Source organism: Nerophis lumbriciformis, linkage group LG02 (genome assembly GCF_033978685.3).
Source record: "Nerophis lumbriciformis linkage group LG02, RoL_Nlum_v2.1, whole genome shotgun sequence".
Lineage (NCBI taxonomy): Eukaryota > Metazoa > Chordata > Actinopteri > Syngnathiformes > Syngnathidae > Nerophis > Nerophis lumbriciformis.
The window spans coordinates 2,760,376-2,775,000 of NC_084549.2; the positions used below are offsets into that span (position 1 = coordinate 2,760,376).

The 14,625-nt window shown below is 43.6% G+C and overlaps 1 protein-coding gene across 1 annotated transcript in view; it reads right to left on the reverse strand.

Moving 5' to 3' along the window:
- pgbd5 (piggyBac transposable element derived 5) overlaps positions 1–14,625 on the reverse strand; it is an 89,972-nt gene that overhangs the window by 2,814 nt on the left and 72,533 nt on the right. The window contains exons 4-6 of the mRNA XM_061924574.2: positions 13,819–13,999; positions 7,455–7,652; positions 3,159–3,264 (exon numbers count right to left, since the gene is read on the reverse strand). Coding sequence (XP_061780558.2) covers positions 3,159–3,264; positions 7,455–7,652; positions 13,819–13,999 — 485 coding nt within the window. The remainder of the gene's footprint in view (positions 1–3,158; positions 3,265–7,454; positions 7,653–13,818; positions 14,000–14,625) is intronic.

The window sequence follows — 14,625 nt, forward strand, 5'->3', positions numbered from 1 at the left end:
ACCCGCGGATAAAATCTAATTTTTTTAAATTTCATCCGCCCGATCCGCGGATAATCCGCGGACTCCGCGGTTGTGCCCGCAAACCGCGCATCTCTAGTGTACTGTCACCACCTGTCACATCACACCCTGACTTATTTGGACTTTTTTGCTGTTTTCTTGTGTGCAGTGTTTTAATTCTTGTCTTGCGCTCCTATTTTGGTGGCTTTTTCTCTTTTTTTTGGTATTTTCCTGTACATTTCATGTATTCCTTTGAGCGATATTTCCCGCATCTACTTTGTTTTAGCCATCAAGAATATTTCAGTTGTTTTTTTCCTTCCTTGTGGGGACATTGTTGATTGTCATGTCATTAAGGCTGAAACGACGCGTCGACGTCATCGGTTACGTAAATATGTCGACGCCGTTTTTGTGCGTCGGCGCGTCGCATATTTACGTCACACTACTTTACTGTCATGGCGGAGCGCAAAGCAGACGATGCGAGCGAGGGGAAAAAAGCACGCCAAAAGTCGTCAAAAGTGTGGGAGTATTTCAATAAACGGCCTAATAATGTTGTTGTATGCACACTGTGTCGAGCGGAAATGGCCTATCATAGCAGCACAACGGCTATGAAGGAACATTTGAAAAGAAAACCCCCGACAGCGTTCTTGCCATCACCATCAACAAGTCAATCGTCCGCGTGCGTATACGTTGTCATCATTACACAAAAACATGAATGTGTCATTTGTATCTGCGTTGTAAATTCATAAACTAAAGCACCGTTTCGCTCTGAGAGGCGCGTTTGGCGTGCCTGTTCAGTGTTTACAAAGACGCGCTCCTCTTTAACGCTGTGGAGAGGCGGCGGCGGTGAGCGAGCGGCGAGGCGGGGCGCGCCGGGAGCGACGCCGCAATCGTGCCCAGGTGCGCGATCCGCGCCGTTGGAAGAGAAAAGACTTTGTGTAAAATTAAAAGATTGTAAACCTGGCAAAGCCGTCTGGCGTTCAGTCTGTCGGTCCTGAAAGAACCCCACGGCACAAGACGTGTCACAAACGCTAACGTTAATTAGTTGTGCAAATACCTTTTACAACATTAACAGTTACATATACTATGTACAAACCAACAATTAACTTTCACTTTAATCATACTATCATTGTTGTGTTATTAAGCAAAATAAGCAATACTTTTACTTTTGTTGAAATGTTTACACTGTACACTTTTTTGTATTGGATGTTTAGCTTTATTTTTGCACATTTTAGCAAATAAGCAATACTTTTACTTTTGTTGAAATGTTTACACTTGTTACAGAATATTTCCGTTTTGCACTTTTTTGTATTGGATGTTTATCTTTATTTTTGCACATTTTAAAGCAAAATAAGCAATACTTTTACTTTTGAAATGCTTATACTATTGCAGAATATTAAGATTTGCACTGGATGTTTACTTTTATATTTGCACATTAAAAAGCAAATAAGCTACTTTTAATTTTGTTAAATGTTAAAAGTTTTAAATGTTTACATTGTTACAGAATATTTTGTCATGTTGTTGTCAATGTTGACTGAGTGGCCATACTTTTTTTTTTGTAAATAAAAGCCATGCCTTTTGAAAAAACTGGCCTACATTTATTTTTTCCTCTTCATTTTAAATTTTAAAAAAAATCGGTAAAAGGAAAAATAATCTATAGATTAATCGAAAAAAATAATCTATAGATTAACCGATTAATCGAAAAAAAATAATCTATAGATTAATCGATAGAAAAATAATCGTTAGCTGCAGCCCTACATGTCATGTTCGAATGTACTTTGTGGACGCCATCTTTGCTCCACAGTAAGTCTTTGCTGTCGTCCAGCGTTCTGTTTTTGTTTACTTTGCAGCCAGTTCGGTTTTAGTTTTGTTCTGCATAGCCTTCCCAAAGCTTCAATGCCTTTTCTTAGGGGCACTCACCTTTTGTTTATTTTACGCTGCATCCTGCCATTTCCGACATCTACACAGCAATTAGCTACCTGCTGCCACCTACTGATATGTAAGAGTATTACACGGTTACTCTGCCGAGCTCTAGACAGCACCGACACTCAACAACAACACATCATTTGCAGACTATAATTACTGCTTTGCAAAATATATTTTTAACCCAAATAGGTGAAATTAGATAATCTCCCACGGTGGTTGAAAAACACTGATGTAGTGAAGTGAAGTGAATTATATTTATATAGCGCTTTTCTCTAGTGACTCAAAGGGCTTTACATTGTGAAACCCAATATCCAAGTTACATTTTTAAACCAGTGTGGGTGGCACTGGGAGCAGGTGGATAAAGTGGAGGACACAACGGCAGTGACTAGGATGGCAGAAGCGGGGATCGAACCTGGAACCCTCAAGTTGCTGGCACGGCCCACTCTACCAATCGGGGATATCCGGCCCCTGAGCCCTTGGTGTTACGGCTCAGGCTCCTGCCAACGCCGCTCATCCGCCCACGGGTGCGCACATCCAGGGACACGCCGCGCACGTCCCCGCCCTGCAGCAGCCACCAGCTGCATTCACTCACCGGCAATCTACACTCCTGGGTCTGATGAGGGCAGGCTCAATAAAGGACCAGTGGACCCAAGGATCGGGCGGGAACTTAGTTTTTCTCATGGTGTACCGTAAGGCTTATGATCTCTCTCTCTGCGTGTTTTCCCTCGTGTCTGACATCCTTGTTTGTTCTCCCGTGTCCCCGCAGTACCCTACGTCGCCCGGAAAGTGAGCTGTGCGTTTCACTTTTCCCTGGATCTCCCTCTGGACTCTGACTGCTTCCTTCGTTCCTCGACCTCTTGCTCGCCCCTGGATTCCGACGCCTCACTCTCGCCCCGGATCATCTGCCTGCCTCTTGGACCCCTTTTGCCTTGCCCTCTTTGGACTTGTCTGCTCCCTCATCCAACAGAACGGTAATACACAACAGCTAACTACACACATAGTCTAACACCACTCACTCTAGGGTTTTGTCACACACTCCATTTCATTAGTTTAGTTTATATTAGTATTGTTTTGTTATTATATATATATAATAAATAATTGTATATACTGCCCCCTGGTGTCTGAGCCGTCACCTCCCCCTTAGTCCAACCATAACACTTAGGCCCTCTTCATGATGTAGCCCTGTCTAAGAGTATGTGTTTTCATGCTTGGCACGTCCAAATGTTTCGCATACGTACTTGCTGAACTTGTCGTCGTATTTGCAGATGTAGCTGAGGTGTGCGGCGAAGGCCTCCACCGCCAGAGGACAGGGAACCTCGCCGCTTTTCCTCTTGATGATCAAACCTGCAGCAAAGTGGGAAAAGGAACACGACAACTAAAAGTGAGTCATTCTTTAGTCTTTGGTCTCCAATTCTTGAGGCACCCTTTCTTTGGCAGTTTATATTTAATGCAGAGCCCCACCTTCATGTACTGTGCACGAATAAACGTGTAATATTAATATAAAATGTGTAATATTAATATTGGTGAGGACGTCTTGCATTTTATGTTGGCTATCATTTTGCCATGTTTTGTTGTCCGCCCCTGGGTTGTAATAATAAATTGAGTAATCAAACAAGAGTCAACAAGTTTTATCTATCCTCTGTGATCTGCTGGCATGTTTACATTTAAAAGATAGCAAACCAAATATGACATGATCTTCACATGAAACTCTAATCCAGACCTGGGCAAAAAACCGTTCCATCCATCCATCCATCTTCTTCCGCTTATCCGAGGTCGGGTCGCGGGGGCAGCAGCTTAAGCAGGGAAGCCCAGACTTCCCTCTCCCCAGCCACTTCGTCCAGCTCTTCCTGTGGGATCCCGAGGCGTTCCCAGGCCAGCCGGGAGACATAGTCTTCCCAGCGTGTCCTGGGTCTTCCCCGTGGCCTCCTACCGGTCGGACGTGCCCTAAACACCTTCCTAGGGAGGCGTTCGGGTGGCATCCTGACCAGATGCCCGAACCACCTCATCTGGCTCCTCTCCATGTGGAGAAGCAGCGGCTTTACTTTGAGCTCCCCCCGAATGACAGAGCTTCTCACCCTATCTCTAAGGGAGAGCCCTGCCACCCGGCGGAGGAAACTCATTTCGGCCGCTTGTACCCGTGATCTTGTCCTTTCGGTCATGACCCAAAGCTCATGACCATAGGTGAGGATGGGAACGTACATCGACCGGTAAATCGAGAGCTTTGCCTTCCGGCTCAGCTCCTTCTTCACCACAACGGATCGATACAGCGTCCGCATTACTGAAGACGCCGCACCGATCCGCCTGTCGATCTCACGATCCACTCTTCCCCCACTCGTGAACAAGACTCCGAGGTACTTGAACTCCTCCACTTGGGGCAAGATCTCCTCCCCAACCCGGAGATGGCACTCCACCCTTTTCTGGGAGAGAACCATGGACTCGGACTTGGAGGTGCTGATTCCCATCCCAGTCGCTTCACACTCGGCTGCGAACCGATCCAGTGAGAGCTGAAGATCTTGGCCGGAGGAAGCCATCAGGACCACATCATCTGCAAATAGCAGAGACCTAATCCTGCAGCCACCAAACCAGATCCCCTCAACGCCCTGACTGTGCCAAGAAATTCTGTCCATAAAGGTTATGAACAGAATGGGTGACAAAGGGCAGCCTTGGCGGAGTCCAACCCTCACTGGAAACGTGTCCGACTTGCTGCCGGCAATGCGGACCAAGCTCTGACACTGATCATACAGGGAGCGAACTGCCACAATAAGACAGTCCGTTACCCCATACTCTCTGAGCACTCCCCACAGGACTTCCCGGGGTACACGGTCGAATGCCTTCTCCAAGTCCACAAAGCACATGTAGACTGGTTGGGCAAACTCCCATGCACCCTCAAGGACCCTGCCGAGAGTATAGAGCTGGTCCACAGTTCCACGACCAGGACGAAAACCACACTGTTCCTCCTGAATCCGAGGTTCGACTATCCGGCGTAGCCTCCTCTTCAGTACACCTGAATAGACCTTACCGGGAAGGCTGAGGAGTGTGATCCACGATAGTTGGAACACACCCTCCGGTTCCCCTTCTTAAAGAGAGGAACCACCACCCCGGTCTGCCAATCCAGAGGTACCGCCCCCGATGTCCACGCGATGTTGCAGAGTGTGGCCCGTTAAGTTTTTCAATCTGGCCCGCCGGACATTCCCAAATAATTTTTTCAGATCTTTAAGATGTAAAGTGTAGCTGCCATTTTGATGTGCAGTGATGTTTTCTAATGACCGTAAGTCTTCAACTATCCAAAGTATTTCAATGGTTGGAATCTGCGCTTATGGATGATTTACCAGTTACTACGGTAATCTAATTAGTTACTATGGTAATCTACGTCACAGCAGCTCAGACGAGGCACCAAGCAGTGTGGGCGTATTGTGAAAAGGAAGATGCAGAATGCCAGACCCAAAAACGCAGAAGAGTTGAAGGCCACTATCAGAGCAACCTGGGCTCTCATAACACCTGAGCAGTGCCAGAAACTCATCCACTCCATGCCACGCCGCATTAACGCAGTAATTGAGGCAAAAGGAGCTCCAACCAAGTATTGAGTATTGTACATGCTCATATTTTTCATTTTCATACTTTTCAGTTGGCCAACATTTCTAAAAATCCCTTTTTTGTATTAGCCTTAAGTAATATTCTAATTTTGTGACACACGGAATTTTGGATTTTCATTTGTTGCCACTTCAAATCATCAAAATTAAATGAAATAAACATTTGAATGCATCAGTCTGTGTGCAATGAATAAATATAATGTACAAGTTACACCTTTTGAATGCAATTACTGAAATAAATCAAGTTTTTCAAAATATTCTAATTTACTGGCTTTTACCTGTATATATACATATATATATATATATATGTCTTAATAAGGTTATCCAAAAAATAGTGCTCGATACCGTAGTAGAGCGCAATATATGTATGTGTGGGAAAAAAAATCACAAGACTATTTCATCTCTACAGGCCTGTTTCATGAGGGGGGTACCCTCAATCATCAGGAGATGAGTATCTCCTGAAACAGGCCTGTAGAGATGAAAATAGTCTTGTGATTTTTTTCCCCACACATACATATATATATATATATATATATATATATATATATATATATATATATATATATATATATATATATATATATATCCCCGCGACCCCGAAGGGAATAAGCGGTAGAAAATGGATGGATGGATGGATGGATGGATATATATATATATATATATATATATATATATATATATATATATATATATATATATATATATATATATATATATATTTATATATATATATATATATATATATATATATATATATATATATATATATATATATATATATATATATATATATATATATATATATATATATATATATTGTCAGGCTTGTCCCTGACAGTTTGGTCAAGTTTTAGTTTTTCCTCTGTCATTTCCTGTCAACGCTCTTATTTTGGTTCTGTTTCCTGTTTCTCCCTGAGTGCTGTGTCCCTTCAGCTGTGGCTGATTGGCACCTGGCCACACCTGGTGTCAATCAGCCAGCTGCTATTTATACCTGCCCTACCCTCCAGTCACTGCTGGATCATTGTCGTTCCTACCTGTCGTGTCGTTGTTCTTAATACTTGTCGTTGTAGCTCTGTCTACTTTTGGTTTCACTCTGCTCAGGTCCTAGTTCCTTCGTGTCACAGTAAGTGTTTTTGGTTTCTTGTCCACAGTTAGCCTCTGTGCTATTTTAGTTCATAGCCAAGTTTGTTCTCCGCCTTGTGCGCGCCTTTTGTTACCCTTTCGTTTGTTGTTTTGCCTTAGTGTATAATTAAATCATGTTTTCTCGTACAATGCCTTCCGCCTTCTCTGCATCTTGGGGTTCGTCACCTACAAACTCTGACATATATATATATATATATATATAAGAAATAATTGACTTTCAGTGAATTCTAGCTATATATATATATATATATATATATATATATATATATATATATAAATAAAAGAAATACTTGAATTTCAGTGTTCATTTATTTACACATATACACACACATAACACTCATCTTACTCATTGTTGAGTTAAGGGTTGAATTGTCCATCCTTGTTCTATTCTCTGTCACTGTGTTTCTAACCATGCTGGACACCCTCTCTGATGATGCATTGCTGTGTGGCACGCACAAAAGTGCTTTCATCAAATGCACTAGATGGCAGTATTGTCCTGTTTAAGAGTGTCACAACATTGCTGTTTACGGCAGACGGACTGCTTTACTGTAAACGTTCTTTATATTGTGGGAAAGCGGACTTAGGTCCGCATGGACCTAAGTCCTGAATTTCGGGAGATTTTCGGGAGAAAATTTGTCCCGGGGAGGTTTTCGGGAGAGGCGCTGAATTTCGGGAGTCTCCCGGAAAATCCGGGAGGGTTGGCAAGTATGGATGCATCTAAAATATTATTTCAGTTGGGATGTTGGATAAAGAATATATTTTTACCCTGGAATTAAAAAACCGTCATCAAACAGCATCTACCTTGTTTGGTCGGCGAGTAGGCGTTGGTGAGGAACCTGAAGTGTCCCTTGTTGTACCAGCTAATCAGCGACATGCTGCCTTGCATCATCACTCGCCACTGGCCCCGCTGCGACGGCGTGGAGCTGCAGACCAGCATGCTTTGCGGCAAGCCTGTGCAGTCGCTCTTTCTGGTGCTCAGCAGACCACAGCAGTAGATATCTAAACACAGTGAAGTCGACATTTACACCAAGTTCTTCTCTTGCTGTCTAGTAGCCGTCACATTCTGTATTTCCTCCCTCCACTCGTTAATCCGGCGCGATAAAGCTGCGATGGAAGTGTCAGACAAAGCCCCGGCGAGCACTGAACGCAGGTTTTGTTTGGCCGGTTGCCTCTCGTAATTTGGCAGATCATATCCCGACACTTTTATTGTGGGTGAGGCTGCAGCTCGGACCAATTGTGTGTTTTTGTTGTGCTGCTGTTATGTTAAAAGCTCATAAAGCTGTTAAACGCTCGAAAATAAAATCTAAAAAAAGAAGTTCTATTCAACAATGATGAGGAGCAACATCACAGCTCTGGTGGTAAAGATGCATGTTTTTTTTTCTTGAAATTCTCAATACCGACCAGAACCTTAGGTAATAATAAGAGGAATTCAGTACATTGCGTCATAGCATGTGATGTTTTGCTCATGTACGAAGCTAAATAAGGTTGATACAATATTATAAGCTGTGAAGTGCAGGAGTACGCTAATATTGTGTCAATGATTTATGGCAGTGCTTCTTAACCCTAGGGCAGCCAAAAAGTATCCGTTTCTTAGCTGCATACCTGCCAACTACTCCGGTTTTCCCGTAATCAGTACGGTTTTCATCAACCTATTCCGGGTTACGGTTGCAGTGATAAAAAAGACGGTTTTTCATTAATTAAAAAAATCCATCCATCCATCCATCTTCTTCCGCTTATCCGAGGTCGGGTCGCGGGGGCAGCAGCCTAAGCAGGGAAGCCCAGACTTCCCTCTCCCCAGCCACTTCGTCCAGCTCTTCCTGTGGGACCCCGAGGCGTTCCCAGGCCAGCCGGGAGACATAGTCTTCCCAACGTGTCCTGGGTCTTCCCCGTGGCCTCCTACCGGTCGGACGTGCTCTAAACACCTCCCTAGGGAGGCGTTCGGGTGGCATCCTGACCAGATGCCTGAACCACCTCATCTGGCTCCTCTCGATGTGGAGGAGCAGCGGCTTTACTTTGAGCTCCCCCCGGATGGCAGAGCTTCTCACCCTATCTCTAAGGGAGAGCCCCGCCACCCGGCGGAGGAAACTCATTTCGGCCGCTTGTACCCGTGATCTTGTCCTTTCGGTCATGACCCAAAGCTCATGACCATAGGTGAGGATGGGAACGTAGATCGACCGGTAAATTGAGAGCTTTGCCTTCCGGCTCAGCTCCTTCTTCACCACAACGGATCGATACAGCGTCCGCATTACTGAAGACGCCGCACCGATCCGCCTGTCGATCTCACGATCCACTCTTCCCTCACTCGTGAACAAGACTCCGAGGTACTTGAACTCCTCCACTTGGGGCAAGATCTCCTCCCCAACCCGGAGATGGCACACCACCCTTTTCCGGGCGAGAACCATGGACCATGAATTAAAAAAATATATTTAAAAAAAAGTTTTATTCACGAAATCGCGTAACAACAATGACAATCGACACTGCTTCCCGTAACTTCCTATCGAGCCATTCCGAATGCCATGCGCGAGGCTATTTATAGCACCGCTGCCAAGCGCGAGGCACCAGTTGTCATTGTTTCCAAACGAGCGAACGATCATGGAATAAGCCGGAGAAAAATCGCAAACAAATCATTTGTTGGTCTTTGTTAGAACTCTAGCAGCAGCGTTCTGAACAAGCTGTAGCTGCCGGACAGTTTTTTTGGGAAGAGCCTGCAAGGAGACCATTACATACCTGCCAACTACTCCGGTTTTCCCGTAATTAGTACGGTTTTCATCAACCTATTCCGGGTTACGGTTGCAGTGATAAAAAATATGGTTTTTCATTAATTCATTTTTTTAAATTTTTTTTTTAAGTTTTATTCACGAAATCGCATAACAATGACAATCGACACTGCTTCCCGTAACTTCCTATCGAGCCATTCCGAATGCCATGCGCGAGGCTATTTATAGCACCGCTGCCAAGCACGAGGCACCTGTTGCCCATTGTTTCCAAACGAGCGAACGATCATGGAATCAGCCGGAGAAAAATGGCAAACGAGTCTTAAACCGAAAAGAAAACTGCAGTCATTCCGTGAAGAATATTCAAAAGCCTATCCGGGAATAATTATCCGTTCCAAAAAGGGTGAAAACTACGCGAATTGCACCTTGTGCAGACAAGATTTTTCGATCGGACACGGAGGAATTAGCGATGTAAAAGACCACGTTGGGACAAAAAAACACAAGTCTAATGCCGTTGCTAGCGATACAAGTGGAAAACTTTCAACGTTTTTCGTCGCCCAAACAGATTCTTTGGATGTGATAAATGCCGAAGTTTCATTTACGGAGGCAATAATTGAGCATGGACTTCCAATCGCACTGGCTGATCACATGGGACAGTTAAATGTTTGTAATGCAACCTTTAAAAATCATTACGCGGTGATCGCGGTCCCAAAAATAAACTTTTCTTGCATGATAATGTCCAGAAAAACTCACTTTATATTACTATAGAGTCCTTTTAACGAATGAGTTTGATGGTTTATCACAAACCTTAAATGAAAGAAGTCCGTTATTCTCCTGCACCATGCATGCGCTTTGGCCTTGCTTCGTGTTTGGTGCGCAATCCTGTCGGCTGTATTTCACAGCACGTCTTTGACAACTTGAAGTGGCATAAAACATTTAAAACAAAGGGGTTATAGGAACAATCACTTTCAGTGTTTTATGCCACTTCAAGTTGTCAAAGACGGTATGCTGGTGCCCGACTGCCACAAGTGGAACAAACATTTGAAACAAAGGGGTTATAGGAACAATCACTTTCAGTGTTTTATGCCACTTCAAGTAAACTTATCATAAAGTTACCATATCATTTTTGCAGTATGATCAATCTGATAGAATACATTTGGATTTTAGCCACAAAAAGGTAATGACACCAATGTTATCTATTGGAATTGTTTAGTACTGTTATACTGTTAAAAGTGTTTATACTATTTATGCTTTCAAGTCCAAGTTGAAGAAATCTTGTTAAATGTTGACAGCATAACTACCAAAATACAGAAGTATGTCCTTAATATTTTTGCAGTGCTATTTCTGTTGAAAAGTTCAAATGATTACATTAGAGATGTGATGTGCCACTTTTCAAGTGTCTGATGGCTTCAATTAATTTTCGTTAATTTTTCATATTTTGAATTCTTTTGAAAGGCTTACAAAAAAACTACATTTGAATTGTAATTCCATGCTATTGACAGGACTATTAATTTTAATGAAGTTAGCTTACCATGTTTACAGTATGATAATTGTGATAGAAATGTGAATTTTAGGCACAGAATATTTTTTACAATTGAACAAGGCAGTAGATTATACAAGCTTGGACAGAAAGTTAATAATGACACCAATTTTTCTTTTTTTATGGAATTGTTTAGTACTGTTTTACCATTTGTTTACTGTAAAAAGTGTTTATACTTTCAATGAACAAATTGAAGTCTTGTGAAAGGTTGACAGGATAACTGGCATTAACTGTCAAAATAATTTCAAACTATTGAAGTTAGCTTACAGAATAAACATGTCAGAATCAGAATCAGAAGAAGAATCAGAATCAGCTTTATTGTCATTACGCAAGGTAACGAGATTGAGGCCATTCCATACAGTGCGATGTGTGCATGCTAGAAAAACAATGTGCAAATATATAAAAATATAAAAAATGTAGAAGTGCAATGAATATGGTGTGAAATGAATATATACATGAAAAAAACAAACAAACAAAAAACAGGGTGGTTGGTGGAATGGGTTATTGCACCGAAGAGAAGGCAGTTATGAGGGACAATGGGGCAGTCCGTTCTGGATGGTTATGGCCCTGGGGAAGAAGCTGTTCTTTAGCCTGTTTGTTTTGGTTTTAATGCACCTGTAGCGCTTCCCAGAGGGCAGCAGGTGGAACAGGTCAGAGCCAGGGTGGGTGCTGTCCTTGATGATGGCACTGGCTCTGTTGAGGCAGCGGGAGGTGTAGATGTCCGTCAGAGAGGGGAGAGGGCGGCCGATGATCTTCTGAGCCGTCTTGACCACTCTTTGCAGCCTCTCCCTGTCTGCTGCAGTGCAGCTGCCGTACCATACCGTAATACAGTAGGTCAGCAGGCTCTCGATGGACGAGCGGTAGAAGGTCAGCAGCAGGTCAGGCTTCAGGTTGTACTTCCCGAGGACTCTAAGGAAGTGTAGCCGCTGCTGAGCCTTCTTGATGATTGATGTGGTGTTGACTGTCCAGGAGAAGTCATTAGAGATGTGGACTCCAAGGTACCTGAAAGTGTGGACCCTCTCTACACGCTCGCCGTTGATGTAGAGGGGGGCAGGGTCGGTGCTGCTCCTCCTGAAGTCGACGATGATCTCTCTGGTCTTGCTGGTGTTGAGAGCGAGGTTGTTCTCCGAAGACCAGGCCGTCAGCTTCAGGACCTCCTCTCTGTAGGCAGCCTCGTCACCCCTGGAGATGAGCCCGACCACTGTGGTATCGTCGGCGAACTTGACGGTAAGGTTGTCACTGTGGGCCGGACTGCAGTCATGGGTGTAAAGGCAGTAGAGGAGGGGGCTCAGCACACAGCCCTGTGGGGAGCCGATGCTCAGCGTGCGGGAGGATGAGAGGTGCGGGCCAAGTCTCACATTCTGGGGTCGGTCCGTTAGGAAGTCCCTTATCCAGGCGTTTGTGAGAGGGGGGAGGCCAAGAGTGTCCAGTTTATTGCAGAGTCTGTCCGGGATTATTGTATTGAAGGCAGAGCTATAGTCCACAGAGAGCATCCGGACGTAGCTCTGCTGTCAATCAACCCATATGATTTTTGCTGTAATATTTTTGTTTTGAAAAGTCACTGTGACTGATAGAAAAGTGATGGTTTTAGCAACATTTTAACCTGTCGGAATGCTAATAATCATTTTGCGTCGGGGGGGCGAAGCCCTGAACCCTCCACCAGGACTTTGTCCTGGACCTACCGGGGCCTGCGGCCCTTGGACCCTGGCTACTAGGTTTTTCTGATTTCAAAAGTTGGCAGGTATGCCGTACTCAGTTGTAATACACTTTTCCACCACTTGTGGCAGTAATGACGATATTGAACAAACAGAAGGAGTCTGCAGATAAATTCATACAGAAGTTTTTTAAGTGCAAGAATGATGACTTAAGTGGTGAAGCTGCCTTTTTATTTTCACCTTAATTTTACTGACATTTTATTTTAGAAACATATTTATTATTAATTTAATAAGAATTTGTAAGTAAATGTATTTGTCATCAGTTTTTATGAGCCGCTTTTTTTGCAGTATATTTGATTACCGTATTTTCGGGACTATAAGGCGCACTTAAAATCCTTTCATTTTCTCAAAAACCGCCTTATAACTCGGTGCGCCTAATGTACGGAATAATTCCGGTTGTGCTTACCAACCTCAAAGCAATTTTATTTGGTACATGGTGTAATGATAAGTGTGACCAGTAGATGGCAGTCACACATAAAAGATAAGTGTAGACTGCAATTTGACGCCAGTAAACAACACCAGAACTTTAAATGTTCTACGGAAAATAAAGAACATTACACACGGCGCTCAAAAATCTGTCAAAATGTTTTAGTACGACTTTGAAGCCGCACCGCTTGATGGATTGTCGGCCCATTACGGCTACCGTAGTCAGAGATACTAGTATTACTATGGTGAGTGTATAAGGACCGCAAAATGTCACCCATTAGCACACATGATCTGACGTTTTGTTTCACAATATTATGCAAAAGCAACTTTTCTTACCTTTTGGCACCTGCTGATGTGTATTTGAGATCTGCATAAGTCCTGAAAATGTGCGCGCTTTCGCCACTGTAGTCCGTGGAGACACCGTAGTCGATAAGTTTCTAATAAACATGTCAATCAACCCATATGATTTTTGCTGTAATATTTTTGTTTTGAAAAGTCACTGTGACTGATAGAAAAGTGATGGTTTTAGCAACATTTTAACCTGTCTGAATGCTAATAATCATTTTGCGTCGGGGGGCGAAGCCCTGAACCCTCCACCAGGACTTTGTCCTGGACCTACCGGGGCCTGTGGCCCTTGGACCCTGGCTACTAGGTTTTTCTGATTTCAAAAGTTGGCAGGTATGCATACCCATGGAGAAAGAAGCACAAAAGATGCTAACATAAATGTATTGTTTCATGCAGTTGGAGAGCTACAAGAAGTGTGGGCTGACCTTGCTTGCTAAACTCGGTGAAGAGTCCAAGGCTGGTGATGGATGGCCCCGTGAAGATGATGGTGTTCTTTCCAGAGATGTTCTGGCACAGCTGCTTGGCCACTAGACTGTGCAGCTGAGGTTTGTTCTTCAGGGCGGACAGAGCGTCTCCACCTTGGCCCTCCTTCAGATGCACAGAGAGCTGCGCAGGCGGGTGAGAAGAGAGAATCTTCCTATATGACTAATATCTGCTCTTGTTGACGCCACGCACTGCATTACACCAACATGTAGCTGGCCTGTGGCTGCCCCGCTAAGTGTGTGTGTGTGTGTGTGTGTGTGTGTGTGTGTGTGTGTGTAGGCTGGCTAATGGAATCTCATTGATTCGCTCCATTAACTCATCTCATTTCTTTCCGTCTGGACGTCAACACAGTTCAGAGCAGATAGGCATCATCCGACTGGTAAAATGACCAAGTGTGTTTGATGATGGCGCACATTACCGTCTTTTTCGGACTATAAGTCGCAGTTTTTTTTCATAGTTTGGCCGGGGGGTGCGACTTATACTCAGGAGCGACTTATGTGTGAAATGATGAACACATTAGCGTAAAATATCAAATGATATTATTGATCTCATTCACGTAAGAGACTAGACCAGGGGTGCTCACACTTTTTCTGCAGGCGAGCTACTTTTCAATTGATCAAGTCGTGGGGATCTACCTCATTCATATATACAGGTAAAAGCCAGTAAATTAGAATATTTTGAAAAACTTGATTTATTTCAGTAATTGCATTCAAAAGGTGTAACTTGTACATTATATTTATTCATTGCAC